This window comes from Phyllobates terribilis, unplaced genomic scaffold, assembly GCF_046119375.1.
Source record: "Phyllobates terribilis strain yellow unplaced genomic scaffold, ASM4611937v1 Scaffold_3__8_contigs__length_932513732, whole genome shotgun sequence".
NCBI classification, from domain to species: domain Eukaryota; kingdom Metazoa; phylum Chordata; class Amphibia; order Anura; family Dendrobatidae; genus Phyllobates; species Phyllobates terribilis.
In genome coordinates, this window is record NW_027362763.1 from 206,193,349 (window position 1) to 206,208,330 (window position 14,982).

The 14,982-nt window shown below is 45.5% G+C and overlaps 1 protein-coding gene across 1 annotated transcript; it reads left to right on the forward strand.

Annotated features, from left to right (window-relative positions):
* The first annotated feature begins 6,577 nt into the window (after nucleotides 1-6,577).
* POLR2D (RNA polymerase II subunit D) lies at nucleotides 6,578-14,574 on the forward strand. Its single transcript, XM_073673038.1, has 4 exons — nucleotides 6,578-6,732; nucleotides 10,181-10,361; nucleotides 13,459-13,554; nucleotides 14,155-14,574. Exons 1-4 carry the CDS (start codon nucleotides 6,660-6,662, stop codon nucleotides 14,231-14,233), a joined length of 429 nt encoding a protein of 142 aa, XP_073529139.1. The 5' UTR covers nucleotides 6,578-6,659; the 3' UTR covers nucleotides 14,234-14,574.
* The last annotated feature ends 408 nt before the right edge of the window (nucleotides 14,575-14,982 follow it).

Here is a 14,982-nt window from a genome sequence, read left to right on the forward strand (position 1 = left end):
TAATTTTCACAGGGAATAATAGGAGAAAATGGACCCCACAATTTGTTACGCACTTTCTCTCGAACGTAATGATGCCCCCTGTGCAGACAAAAACTGCTGTGTGAGCACACGGCAGGGCTTGGAGAGGAAAGAGCGCTATTTGATTTTTGGAGCATAAATTTGTCTGGAATAGATTGTGAAATGCCATGTAACATGTGCAGAACCCAGAACACCTCCACAATTAACACAATTTTGGAAACTAGACCCATCAAGGAATCCATCTAGCTGGGCGTTGAGTATTTTTAACCCACAGGTGATTCACCAAATTTTATAACAATTAGATTGAAAAACAAAAAAATAAATATTTTCCACTGAAATACTGTGTTAGCCCCAAGTTTGCAATTTCCACAAGGGATAATAGGATAAAATAGACCCCATATATTGTTATGCAATTTCTCCCGAATGTAGTCATACGCAGGGCTATATTTACAGTTCATGCTGCCCCAGGCACTGGTCATAAATGCACCCTGATTAAAGGCCCATTTATACCAATTATTCGTATGGTAAGTTCATGTCTAGTCAAGCGCAATGCTAATCGGTCAGTGATAACAAAGGAGAACCTCAAAAATAAAATTATTAATTATAATTGATCACTAGTTATGATAATGTAAAAATAATTGGTACCAGTTGCAACATTTCCAGAAGTCTGATCTGCCCAGCGAGCAGCCTGGTCCTGGTGGTCAGTGGTGTGGATTGTGCCCCTAATCATCTGGTCTTCTTGAGCACATAGTAATAAATGCTGAGACTAAATATTATTCCTATACATAGACTGAATAATACCACTATATAATTTCCTAATAACACCACCATACTGTGAGTAAAACACCCATGCCATGACTAAATAGTTCCATTATATGACCACTACCTTGTAGGACTGGACAACCATTATACAAAGAAGGAATATTACCACTATATTACCACCATACTGTGACTGAATAACACGGCCAAACAAAGACTGAATAATACCGCCATATTGTTGCCAAATTTAAAAAAAAATACTATGGGAATCCTGACAATCCAGGAAATGTTACTGAGGGCTCTGTGCACATAACATCTTTTCAGGCGGATTCCACTGCAGAAACTGCTTGAAAAACCTCTCAACAAATGTTCAAAAGAATGAATATATTCATTTCTGTGTAAAAGTGACTTGCTTTGCACATCTTCAGGCTTTGAAACGACTTTTCACCACTTGTGTCATACGAGAGAATCGGGGCCCGTTATGCTAATGACACTCGGCTCAAACTCTGTCACATGAGAGAATCGGAGCACAGGTGCGGAGGAGACGGAGACAGTCATTTCTCCATCTCCTCCATTGGCGGTATCCGCAGTAATCGAACTGCACTTGTATGACATCCGAGTGCAGTCCAATGTTTCACACGCATCCATATACTTGTGTGGGTTACGTGCAATCCGATTCTCAGCATGAGAAAATAATCGCAGATCTGAGCTGCCCCATAGAATAACACTAGTCCGAGTGCAAAACATTGCATAGCACTCGGCCATGTTATACACTTGTCTGAGCGAGCTCTAAAAAAGACTTCACAGAAATCATGAAAAAACCCTCCCAAAAATACGCCGACACCCAAAACTGTCCAAAAAATGTTCAGTTAAAGACTGAAAAAATTACACAAAAGATGCTTAAAAAAAATCTCCAGAGATCCCTGAAGCATCTTCTGCCCGAAAAACTCATCAGGTTCGCCTGAGTTTAAAAGACATAGTGTGCACAGTGCCATTGGCAGCATTCTCTGTATGTACAGCAATAGGAAGGTGTCAATCTGCAGTGGGGGGAAGGGAAGCACAGAACTATTAAAAAGTGAGATTAAAGATGTTGTCCCCTTTCAGAAAATCTTGATATAGAGATGCAGTTTGTTATAAAAAACAAACAGCACTTTACTCCCCATCAATGAGTCACCCCAGAGTGTCCTATGCTGATATCCGGTATTGGCTACAGCACATACAACACGGTGACAAACTTAATCATCCAGGTTAATTACCATGCGAAAGAGAGTCCCTGGTTGAACAAAGACGAGGAAGATGTCCATTGTGGCTAGTAATAGAGACATGTGTTTGATTGGACTCCGTTTAGCATATGGGCCAGGGACTCAATGAGTTGTGTATTGATTAGAGATAAAGAGTAGGACACCTGAAAGAGATAGGAAACGTCTCGTTAAGCTTTAAAGGGAATATCTCACACTCCTTGGAATAGCCGGGTAATTCAGATTTGCACATTCCTTTAATCTCCAGACATCTGTGGGACACGGAGGCACTGAAAGGAAACATAGAATAGCGGAATTTCTCTAACTCTGATTGTGATGGGACATATATTTTTAGCGGCAGGGCTAATTGTGGAACAGGATGCATATTTTTTCATATCTGTGAGGCCTGGCGATGAGCTGTAACTTAACAGTGTACAGATAACTGAAAGCAGCCATGTCATGTTTGATCTCTAAGGAAAGGTAAAATCCCAATAAAAAATATGGCATCACTTGCTAACGTCTGCGAAAATCAAGCGAGGAGTTATTGCAGAAATTATGAATTTAATAAAACTATGAAGGGCTGAGACAGCCCACAATTCGGCCCATGTGAGGTCATCACAAGGGGGAGTGTGTGGGCAGGGCCCCATTTGGCATAAAAGATCAAGCCGGATGATGATCTGCGTTCATGCTGAGAGATACATATTTTCGTGTAAGCAGGGGCCACGTTTGCGGAACGGTCAAATCGGAGTGCTCTCCTCCGGCTAAACTGAATCGTCTCTGCGATCGGTATAATAAGTTCTTCTGTTAATCCCTTTTATTTTCTGTAACTGTATATGCTGTAGTGTTTTGTCCCCTTTGTAAAATATTTTGTATATTTTTTCATAAACACTGCCTCCCTTTGGATTAAATATAACATTTAATAGTTCTGTTTCTTTTGCTCTGTAATCGTGCCTCCCCCGAAGCCACACGCTGCCTATAAGGCATACAATCAGCTAGAACTGATTGGTGGTGGCAGCTAATAATCTTTCTTGGGTTATTGTTCAAGGGTATATACATATATTCCATGTGTTGCAAAGTGGTGTGTATGCCATACGCTCATTGTCAGCTTGCCAATATCTACTTAGTGAGAACAGCTGGCAGCCTCCTATATTGATCGTTGGCCAATCGTTCAATTGTCCAGGCGATAGGGGGCAGCAGAGAGCTGTTCACTCCAGAGAACACTGTGGGTGGTCTCTATGAGTTATCGGGATTGTGTGTATCCCTGACAGGGACAAATGCCTTTAACAAATCTATTGCATATAATTAACACATAACTGATGCTGCTGAAAACAGGCCGCTTTCACTATTTCATGCAACATAAATGGGGTGACAAATTTTTAATGAAAAAGAACCTGTCATCACTTTTGAAGTCCCTCCACTGGAGCCATAACGTTAAAATGGAGAATGACTGACTTTCAAGAATATCACTTTCTTAGGGCTCTTTCACATGTCCTGATATTTTTGGTACTGGAAAAAACAGTACCAGAGATATCCGTGTCCGTGTATCCATGTCTATGATAGGTGTGACAACCGTGTGCCGCATCAGGATCACACATACCGTCGCCTGGGAATCAGCAGTACAGTTAGCACTGTTCCCAAGTGCCGGGTGCTGAACACAGCCCTCATCATTGCTCCCTGCCAGAGCTGCGATCAGCACCAGCAGGGACAATGATGAGAGTAGTATTCTGCTCCAGCAGTGTCCATCTGTAAAAATGAGAATAAAATAAAAAAATCCTTATACTCACCTGTCCTAAGTGTCCCCCGCTGTAATCCATGCAACCGATTAAGCAGAGGAGCCGGGGAGAATGAGCCGCTCCAGCGAGGAGGCCCCCCAGCTGCGCTGAGCTCAGTGAATGACAAGACACCTCTGGCTGAGCGCAGCTCCGGGGCCCGCTCACGTGATCGTTCGCATGGATTACAGCGGGGGACACTTAGGACAGGTGAGCATAAGGATTTTTTGTTTTATTCTTATTTTTAAAGTTGGACACTGTGGGAGCAAACACTACTACTCTCATCACTGTCCCTGCTGGTGCTGATCGCAGCGCCGGCAGGGAACCATGATGAGAGCAGCGTTCAGCACCCGGAGCTTGGGAACAGCACTAACTCTACCGCTGATTCCCAGGCAGTTCCCGGTTGCCACACGTGTGACACACTCGGACACACAGGATATGGATATTTCTAGCACCGTTTTTTCCGCTACTGGAAATATATGGTCTTGTGAAACTGGCTCTAGAAGGTAGGTAAGTCGATCACATAATGGGAGTGGGCAGTGATGAGGGTAGTTGTCTGCTCCCGCAGTGTCCACCTGTGTAAAAATAAGAATAAAATAAAAAATCCATATACTCACCTGTCCTAAGTGTCCCCCGCTGTAATCCATGCGACCGATCAGCAGAGGAGCTGAGGAAAATGAAGCGTTCCAGCAAGCGGCTCTGGACCTCCACTGAGCTCAGGAGCAGTGTCCTGTCACTCACTGAGCACAGCTTCGGAGCAGCTCATTCTCCCCGGCTCCTCCGTTTCAGCAGATTACAGCGGGTCATCTGAGGGCAGATGAGTATAAGGATTTTATTCTTATTTTTACACAGGGACACTGCAGGAGCAGATATTACTACCATCATCACTGTCCCTGCTGGTGCTGATTGCAGCACAGGCAGGGAACCATGATGAGGGCAGTGTTCAGCACCCGGCGCTTGTGAAAAGAACTAACTGTGTGAGATGTTTTGCGGACCGTGCATCCACAAAAAAACGGACATGTCAGCGTGTGGAGCACACGGACAGACGGTCTGTGGAAACACACTGGCATTTGCACAGACCCATTCATTTGAATGGGTCTACGTGTGTCGGTGTCTCCAGTACGTGTGGAAACTGTCACCACACATTCTGGAAACACAGACCTGTCAAAGAGCCCTAACAAAGAGGTCAAGTAGAAAACAAATTTAAATAAAATACTACAAGATAGCAATGGAGGGAGTGGAGGCAGAGATCCAGTCTACAAGACAGATAGACTGACTAAAACCTTATCCCCAGTACACATGCTTATATAGTAACAATGGGTCACATGGGGTCACCTCATATTGAGGATTAAAACATGGCATCATCACAACTTGGGAACGAGAGCTAGCACTCTAAACACTCAGTATGACCCTTGTGCAGTTATGATCTCCTGTTTTGAACAGGTAATTGAAGTGGGTTATCCAATGGAGAGTAGACACAAGGTCTATACTGTTAGCGCCTGTGGAGATAAGGCTTCCTATGTTCAAAATAACTACAAACTGACTCTTTAGAGCCGAAGTCCAGTTAGGAATATTGTGTTTTTTTGTGACAGGCGTAGGTCCTATAGTTATGGGAGATTATTGTTATTTTCGGCGAAGGTAACGCATTTACTTATAGCACTGTATGGCCTGTGTCTCAGCCCCAAATTAATATTGGCCCAATGGATAACATTATATATGCCATGTTTACTATATATAGAGAGCTAAAATCATGATAGGAAATATGCCATTAATATGGCACTAATATCTACCGCATAGGACCTCTAGGGGGGCAGATATTTTGAAGGTTGAGAATCCCATAATTTTGTGGGACTGGAGCCACATCCCATGGACCAACCCCATCTGAGGTCACCAAGGGGAAGTATGTGGGTGTGACTTTTATCAAATAAAAGCAAATTCTGAATTGTAATCATTGTTCAGTACTGGGAGATACAGCTTGCTGTAGGACTGTGCCATTTTTCAATCTGCAGCATTTCTGTGACATCAAGTCTAGTAATTTTCTTTTGTTGTTCCTTTTTTATTTTATGTGATTGTGTATACTGTACTGTTTTGTCCCCTATTGTAATATCTTTTGTATATTTTTATAAACACTGCCTACTTTTCACTCCATGTAACTGCAGACTTGTGAATCCTCACATCACGCGCACTGCACGCTTTGAGGAGTCTCCGGTCCCGGTGGTCATGTGATCACAAGAATGTAATTTGCATACATACGGTCAAGTGCTAACTAGATGGGTCACTTGCATTGAGCGAGGCTGGATACAGTCTAGTCGGAATGTGGCCGGAAGTATGCAAATTAAAATTAAAATTTACATTTTGTGATCAGCGTTCTCCCCCCAATATAAACTATCAAAATATCATATGTACCACAATATGGTGTAAATAAAAATGTCAGCTCAGGGCGCAAACCATGGAAGGGTAAGTGGATGTACCCTTTTAATTAAAATTGTTTCTGACACCACTAGGGGCGTTCCTGACTGTGGAGACGGGTCACTGTATAAATCCTTATGCTGTGTCTCCTCCTAGTGGTGGCTGCAGGTACAGCAGAACTATATCAGTCTAGGATTGTGTGAAGCAGATCAGGAGCTTTTCTGCCCTAACACCTTCCAAACCCACAGCAGACTCCGCTCCGTACAATCCTAGTCCTGTATTAGTCCTATGAATGTGAGATGGCTTCTACAGCTCCGGTCATGTGATTGTTTTCAGCTTTCTGCACCGCATTTCCGGGTCCAGTGGTTTCCCTTCACCATAGAGATGAGACCTCCGGATAGAGCGCCGACATCTAGCCTCTATGCTCTATGCCACTTCCGCTTACGTCATTTCAGTGTGATCCAGGATGGCGGCTGGTGGTGCTGAAGTGCGGACAGGTGACGTGGAGGAGGACGCCTCCCAGCTGCTGTTCCCCAAAGGTGAGACTGTGACCCGGGGATGGACGCCCCAAACCGTGTGTGTAATCAGAGGGGTCCAGAGAGCCGCAGACACCAGCAGCCCGTGTGTATAGGTCTATGTATGATGTCAGTGGTGCAGTCTGGGGAGCCGCAGACACCAGCACTCGTGTGTATAGGTCTATGTATGATGTCAGTGGTGCAGTCTGGGGAGCCGCAGACACCAGCAGCCCGTGTGTATAGGTCTCTGTATGATGTCAGTGGTGCAGTCTGGGGAGCCGCAAACACCAGCAGCCCATGTATATAGGTCTATGTATGATGTCAGTGGTGCAGTCTGGGGAGCCGCAGACACCAGCAGCCCTTGTATATAGGTCTATGTATGATGTCAGTGGTGCAGTCTGGGGAGCCGCAGACACCAGCAGCCCGTGTGTATAGGTCTATGTATGATGTCAGTGGTGCAGTCTGGGGAGCCGCAGACACCAGCAGCCCGTGTGTATAGGTCTATGTATGATGTCAGTGGTGCAGTCTGGGGAGCCGCAGACACCAGCAGCCCTTGTGTATAGGTCTATGTATGATGTCAGTGGTACAGTCTGGGGAGCCGCAGACACCAGCAGCCCTTGTGTATAGGTCTCTGTATGATGTCAGTGGTGCAGTCTGGGGAGCCGCAAACACCAGCAGCCCATGTATATAGGTCTATGTATGATGTCAGTGGTGCAGTCTGGGGAGCCGCAGACACCAGCAGCCCTTGTATATAGGTCTATGTATGATGTCAGTGGTGCAGTCTGGGGAGCCGCAGACACCAGCAGCCCATGTGTATAGGTCTATGTATGATGTCAGTGGTGCAGTCTGGGGAGCCGCAGACACCAGCACTCGTGTGTATAGGTCTATGTATGATGTCAGTGGTGCAGTCTGGGGAGCCGCAGACACCAGCAGCCCTTGTGTATAGGTCTCTGTATGATGTCAGTGGTGCAGTCTGGGGAGCCGCAAACACCAGCAGCCCATGTGTATAGGTCTATGTATGATGTCAGTGGTGCAGTCTGGGGAGCCGCAGACACCAGCAGCCCTTGTGTATAGGTCTATGTATGATGTCAGTGGTGCAGTCTGGGGAGCTGCAGACACCAGCAGCCCTTGTGTATAGGTCTATGTATGATGTCAGTGGTGCAGTCTGGGGAGCCACAGACACCAGCAGCCCTTGTGTATAGGTCTATGTATGATGTCAGTGGTGCAGTCTGGGGAGCCGCAGACACCAGCAGCCCTTGTGTATAGGTCTCTGTATGATGTCAGTGGTGCAGTCTGGGGAGCCGCAGACACCAGCAGCTCGTGTGTATAGGTCTATGTATGATGTCAGTGGTGCAGTCTGGGGAGCCGCAGACACCAGCAGCCCGTGTGTATAGGTCTATGTATGATGTCAGTGGTGCAGTCTGGGGAGCCGCAGACACCAGCAGCCCGTGTGTATAGGTCTATGTATGATCTCAGTGGTGCAGTCTGGGGAGCCGCAGACACCAGCAGCCCGTGTGTATAGGTCTATGTATGATCTCAGTGGTGCAGTCTGGGGAGCTGCAGACACCAGCAGCCCTTGTGTATAGGTCTATGTATGATGTCAGTGGTGCAGTCTGGGGAGCCGCAGACACCAGCAGCCCTTGTGTATAGGTCTATGTATGATGTAAGTGGTGCAGTCTGGGGAGCCGCAGACACCAGCAGCCCTTGTGTATAGGTCTCTGTATGATGTCAGTGGTGCAGTCTGGGGAGCCGCAGACACCAGCAGCTCGTGTGTATAGGTCTATGTATGATGTCAGTGGTGCAGTCTGGGGAGCCGCAGACACCAGCAGCCCGTGTGTATAGGTCTATGTATGATGTCAGTGGTGCAGTCTGGGGAGCCACAGACACCAGCAGCCCGTGTGTATAGGTCTATGTATGATCTCAGTGGTGCAGTCTGGGGAGCTGCAGACACCAGCAGCCCTTGTGTATAGGTCTATGTATGATGTCAGTGGTGCAGTCTGGGGAGCCGCAGACACCAGCAGCCCGTGTGTATAGGCTTGTGTATGATGTCAGTGGTGCAGTCTGGGGAGCTGCAGACACCAGCAGCCCTTGTGTATAGGTCTATGTATGATCTCAGTGGTGCAGTCTGGGGAGCCGCAGACACCAGCAGCCCTTGTGTATAGGTCTATGTATGATGTCAGTGGTGCAGTCTGGGGAGCCGCAGACACCAGCAGCCCGTGTGTATAGGTCTATGTATGATGTCAGTGGTGCAGTCTGGGGAGCCGCAGACACCAGCAGCCTGTGTGTATAGGTCTATGTATGATGTCAGTGGTGCAGTCTGGGGAGCCGCAGACACCAGCAGCCCGTGTGTATAGGTCTATGTATGATGTCAGTGGTGCAGTCTGGGGAGCCGCAGACACCAGCAGCCCGTGTGTATAGGTCTATGTATGATGTCAGTGGTGCAGTCTGGGGAGCCGCAGACACCAGCAGCCCTTGTGTATAGGTCTATGTATGATGTCAGTGGTGCAGTCTGGGGAGCCGCAGACACCAGCAGCCCTTGTGTATAGGTCTATGTATGATGTAAGTGGTGCAGTCTGGGGAGCCGCAGACACCAGCAGCCCGTGTGTATAGGTCTATGTATGATGTCAGTGGTGCAGTCTGGGGAGCCGCAGACACCAGCAGCCCGTGTGTATAGGTCTATGTATGATGTCAGTGGTGCAGTCTGGGGAGCCGCAGACACCAGCAGCCTGTGTGTATAGGCTTGTGTATGATGTCCGGGGAGCTGCAGACACCAGCAGCCTGTGTGCTCCCTGTCCTGGGCTGCAGTGTAGGAGCCATCTGCTGCTGGTATTCGGGTATCCCCTATATTTAGAGGGTTCTCTGTCCATAGCAGAGGAGATGGGTCTGAGCACCGGGCCCCCGAAGTCCTGACTATCGGTCTCTGCAGACCTGTGTCTGGAATGGAGGGTTACATGCCCATCCCCCGCTCCATTCATTGTCTGGGACTGCAGGAGAAAGCCAGGGACTGTGCTCTGCAATTCCCAGCAGTTCTATTCAGAGTGGGGCTCCTTGTGTCCTATGTTTGCCCCCAATTCGTTTCAAATGGACAATAGCTTGATTTTAGGAAAATTCCAGTTGACCTACACTTAAAACGGTTTTCCAGGTATAAAGTATTGATAGGTCATCAGTAGCAGATCAGTGGTATCCAGCACCCACCGATCTGCCATTATTATTACAAATCCTCGCTGGTCTCAAGAACAAATGGATTTTTAATTCTGTAGTGTACAACTTGTTGTCTAGATTACCACCAACCTTTTAGGCTCTGCTGGCAGCTTGGGCAGGCCCAACAGTCAATCTTCAGGAGGACATTGCCCCCAGCAACTAGGAGGCAGAGGGGGTGCGTGGGCTGATGGTGGGGCGTGCGCTCCTGAACATAGATTAGAACATTCCTGTAACAGTAGAGAAATCATGTGAACACTTTATTTTTGTGCAGAGTTTGAGAGTGCAGAGACGCTGCTGAATTCAGAAGTGCACATGTTACTGGAGCACAGAAAACAGCAGAATGAGAGCGCAGAAGAGGAACAGGAGTTATCCGAAGTCTTTATGAAAACGCTCAACTACACCGCCAGGTTCAGCCGCTTCAAGAACAGAGAAACCATTGCCAGTGTCAGAAGGTATCACCATCACCTACAGTGAATACTCGAATGGCTATATACTATCTTATATAAAAGTCGTACATTTCTGCTGCATCTTGCTCTTCCCTGAACTCTTTCTCACAGATGCATTCTTGCATCTTAGGTCTTATTCAGACGTCAGTGATTTTCTTTTTCTCTTTTATGCAACATAAGCAGACCGGTTTTAATCAGCGCTTGATTAGGGTGACAGTTATTACCATTCTTATTTGGCTTTTATCCTAAGTTATGTTGCACGACTCTTTAAAGAGTTGATTGTGACTTGTAGGATTGCTGCTTCCAATAGGTGGCACTATAGAGTTCAAGTCCTCTTTTTCTCTCAAGAGGCAATTTGCATAGTTATTACCATCAGAATTTTTAACCAAATTATTTTTTTTTTTGGATGATAAATTCATATGAGTGCTGTTCAGTGTATGTGTGTTTTTTTTTTTTGATAGAACTATAGACTTGCATTGTTTGTTCGTTGACTTGGACCACAGTTGGACATGTCTCAGTCTTTTGGTGCAGACCAGACAGTCTGCAAAATTACATGGACATGTAAACAGCCCCATAGACTATAATAAGTATGAGTTCTATCTGTAAGAAACACCTAAGGCGTTATTCAGATGTCAGGTTTTTTTGATGTACAAGGAAAACAAAGTTTCACCGGCAAGTTGTCAGTTTCATTGTTTTTTTCTTTTTCACTGATGAGAAAAAAATTTTCTCACCTTCTATGTACTGGTCAGTGAAAAGACAGACAGCACAAAGATGGCATCCAAGTGCTGTCCGAGTCCCTCCTCCACCTTTCCAGGACACACAGACTTTCATTGGCGAGTTTGATCTGACACACGGATCAATATCGTACATGTCTCCGTGATTTTGCACAGGTCACTAGGTCTGAGGAAACGATCAAACATGTTAACAGCCCCATAGACTTTCATTGGTATGAGTGACATCCATGAAAAACATTGATAGCACTCGTACAAGAAAAACTGATGCTGAAACTGAATATGCTCTAACAAGAAATAATAAACTCTCGGAAGGCGCAGAGGTAATGAATGAAAGGGACGGCAGACTGTACACTGCAGCCATGAGGGTGAATGGGCTGAAGATGCCAAAACCCCTCTACAGGGGTCTATGGCAAACAGCATTATTATGGTTCATTTAATCTTTTTCAAACTTCTTAACCCCTTCCCAAAAATGAGCTTAACTGTATCTTTAGATTGTAAGTAGTTTACCGCAATCTGGTGTTTAGTTTGTCCATATATCTCTCTACATTCTGCAGGTAAATTCTACACTGCTCAAAAAAATAAAGGGAACACTCAAATAACACATCCTAGATCTGACTGAATGAAATATTCTCATTGAATACTTTCTTCTGTACAAAGTTGAATGTGCTGACAACAAAATCACACAAAAATCATCAATGGAAATCAAATTTATTAACCAATGGAGGCCTGGATTTGGAGTCACCCCCAAAATTAAAGTGGAAAAACACACTACAGGCTGATCCAACTTTGATGTAATGTCCTTAAAACAAGTCAAAATGAGGCTCAGTATTGTGTGTGGCCTCCACGTGCCTGTATGACCTCCCTACAACGCCTGGGCATGCTCATGATGAGGTTGTGGATGGTCTCCTGAGGGATCTCCTCCCAGACCTGGACTAAAGCATCCTCCAACTCCTGGACAGTCTGTGGTGCAACGTGACGTTGGTGGATGGAGCGAGACATGATGTCCCAGATGTGCTCAATCGGATTCAGGTCTGGGGAACGGGCGGGCCAGTCCATAGCTTCAATGCTTTCATCTTGCAGGAACTGCTGACACACTCCAGCCACATGATGTCTGGCATTGTCCTGCATTAGGAAGAACCCAGGGCCAACCACACCAGTATATGGTCTCACAAGGGGTCTGAGGATCTCATCTCGGTACCTAATGGCAGTCAGGCTACCTCTGGCGAGCACATGGAGAGCTCTGCGGCCCTCCAAAGAAATGCCACCCCTCACCATTACTGACCCACTGCCAAACCGGTCATGCTGAAGGATGTTGCAGGCAGCAGATGGTTCTCCACGGAGTCTCCAGACTCTGTCACGTCTGTCACATGTGCTCAGTGTGAGCCTGCTTTCATCTGTGAAGCGCACAGAGCGCCAGTGGTGACTTTGCCAATCCTGGTGTTCTGTGGCAAATGCAAAGCGTCCTGCACGGTGTTGGGCTGTGAGCACAACCCCCATCTGCGGACGTCAGGCCCTCATAGAGTCGGTTTTTAACCGTTTGTGCAGACACATGCACATTTGTGGCCTGCTGGAGGTCATTTTGCAGGGCTCTGGCAGTGCTCCTCCTGTTCCTCCTTGCACAAAGGCGGAGATAGCGGTCCTGCTACTGGGTTGTTGCTCTCCTACGGCCCCCTCCACGTCTCCTGGTGTACTGGCCTGTCTCCTGGTAGCGCCTCCAGCCTCTGGACACTATGCTGACAGACACGGCAAACCTTCTTGCCACAGCTCGCATTGATGTGCCATCCTGGATGAGCTGCACTACTTGAGCAACTTCTGTGGATTGTAGAGTCCGTCTCATGCTACCACGAGTGTGAAAGCACAACCAACATTCAAAAGTGACCAAAACATCAGCCAGAAAGCATTGGTACTGAGATGTGGTCTGTGGTCCCCACCTGCAGAACCACTCCTTTATTGAGTGGGTCTTGATAATTGCCAATAATTTCCATCTATTGTCTATTCCATTTGCACAACAGCATGTGAAATTGATTGTCAATCAGTGTTGCTTCCTAAGTGGACAGTTTGATTTCACAGAAGTTTGATTTACTTGGAGTTATATTCTGTTAAGTGTTCCCTTTATTTTTTTGAGCAGTGTATATAACCTTACATTCTGGAGCAGTCAACAGTCCTCACTTTGATGTTGGCAAACCTTTCTGTAACCTCACTGATTTAGTCAAAGGTATAAGATCTTAAGAGAAATGTACGAATATGATTAAGAGACTATTTTATTTACATGTAGAAATGAAATGTAGCCACACTTTACATTTGTCCATAATGTTGCTCTTACCCTAATGATATGAGACGGCACTAAGCTGACCCCTCTCTTCCCACAGCCTGCTCTTACAGAAGAAGCTGCACAGGTTTGAGTTGGCATGTTTAGCCAATCTATGTCCGGAAACAGCGGATGAGGCCAAAGCATTAATTCCAAGGTACGTGGCCTGTCTGGTTTTAGAATATTTCAGTGACCAGACCCCATTATTCTTAAATTAAAATTGCAAAGTGTAACTTAGACATTTTTATTATTTAAAATCTTCATTCTCAAGAATGGAAAGTCTTTTAATTTGGTTTATGGCTTTTTGCCTGTTACCAGTCACCAGTGCAGTGTATGCTCCGTGCAAGGAGTGCAGCATTTACATGCTGTTCCCAGCGCCTGCATTTCTTTGATGCTAGTGAGGCTAAGCTGCCTCATATAGCAGCATCATAGAGCGCATAAATTGAGCCATCAGCGGAACCATGCCGCTGTCAATCAGGAGCGCAAGCGGGAGACAGGTGAGCCGTGAACTCCTTGAAGGGGTTGTCCGTCTTTGGGGGCCAATTCTTCTTTTTTTTTTTTTTTTTTTATTTTCTTTACAAAGTTTTAAGGTTAACTAACAGTCTGCAAATCTTATACAGATTTTGCTAAGGATTTGTGTCTGTATCTGAATGTAGCCTTAGTCCAACACTGCATGCTGCAGAAAAGGATTTTATCTTGAGATTATTCAAAATATTGCAATTTTTCATCTTGCTTTTGCCTCCCACCTTTCCTCCAGTCTTGAAGGCCGCTTTGAAGAAGAAGAGCTGCAGCAAATATTAGATGACATTCAGACGAAGAGAAGCTTTCAGTACTGAAGAACGAGTCCTGATTATCCGCCATGTTCATTCTCCACCAGCATCGGTCTGCAGTTGTCATCAGTATCCCCAATATCCAGCAGAGACTCTTCACTCGTTGTGTGTTATGTTCATCATTTACTAAATTATTTTTTAAGATATAGTTTTTCTATTGTAATGCTGAATTGTATCAGAGATCCATCACCTGCTGTGGTTCTGTTAATGATTTCACTGATTGTAAAAACTTTTTGATTTTATGTAAGAAGGATATCGGGTAGAAATGTTTCTGTACATACGTATAAATGTGTGTTGTGTTTTTTTTATTAAGATAAAAAAAAATCATTAAAAAAATTTAATGGGTGCATTGTTCCACTTTTTTTTGTAGGTGGGAACCATGTTTGTAAAGTTCCACCATGCTGTCTTATAGCCTGGCTAGGTTTTCCGTTGGGCTCAAAGGGCTGATGTCTATGAGTTAAAGGGTGGCTTCTTCTCAGGGTGGGCTTAGATTATAATACACACTGTGGGAACTGGGCAGTAAAATTAATTTAATGATTTTTATTAATGTGGTATATCTCTTAGCCGACAACTTGATGGAAAATGTTGTCGTCCTATTGCAATCAACTTCTAGTTTTACCCAGGCTGGTTAGATTATTACTGACCTTTCCAATATGTAACTGCTTCATCTTCCTGCTAAATAACATTTGTATGTTATGGTGATCAATCAAACTTGGATAAACCTCACAGGGTTTGAATAACCCCTTAGTGACTAG

Excerpts from the sequence above, each read along its gene's own strand:
- POLR2D (XM_073673038.1), top strand. The coding sequence starts at position 6,660 with ATGGCGGCTGGTGGTGCTGAAGTGCGGACAGGTGACGTGGAGGAGGAC. Across the intron at positions 10,362-13,458 it reads ACCATTGCCAGTGTCAGAAG|CCTGCTCTTACAGAAGAAGC; the intron begins GTATCACCATCA and ends CTCTTCCCACAG. Across the intron at positions 13,555-14,154 it reads GCCAAAGCATTAATTCCAAG|TCTTGAAGGCCGCTTTGAAG; the intron begins GTACGTGGCCTG and ends CCTTTCCTCCAG.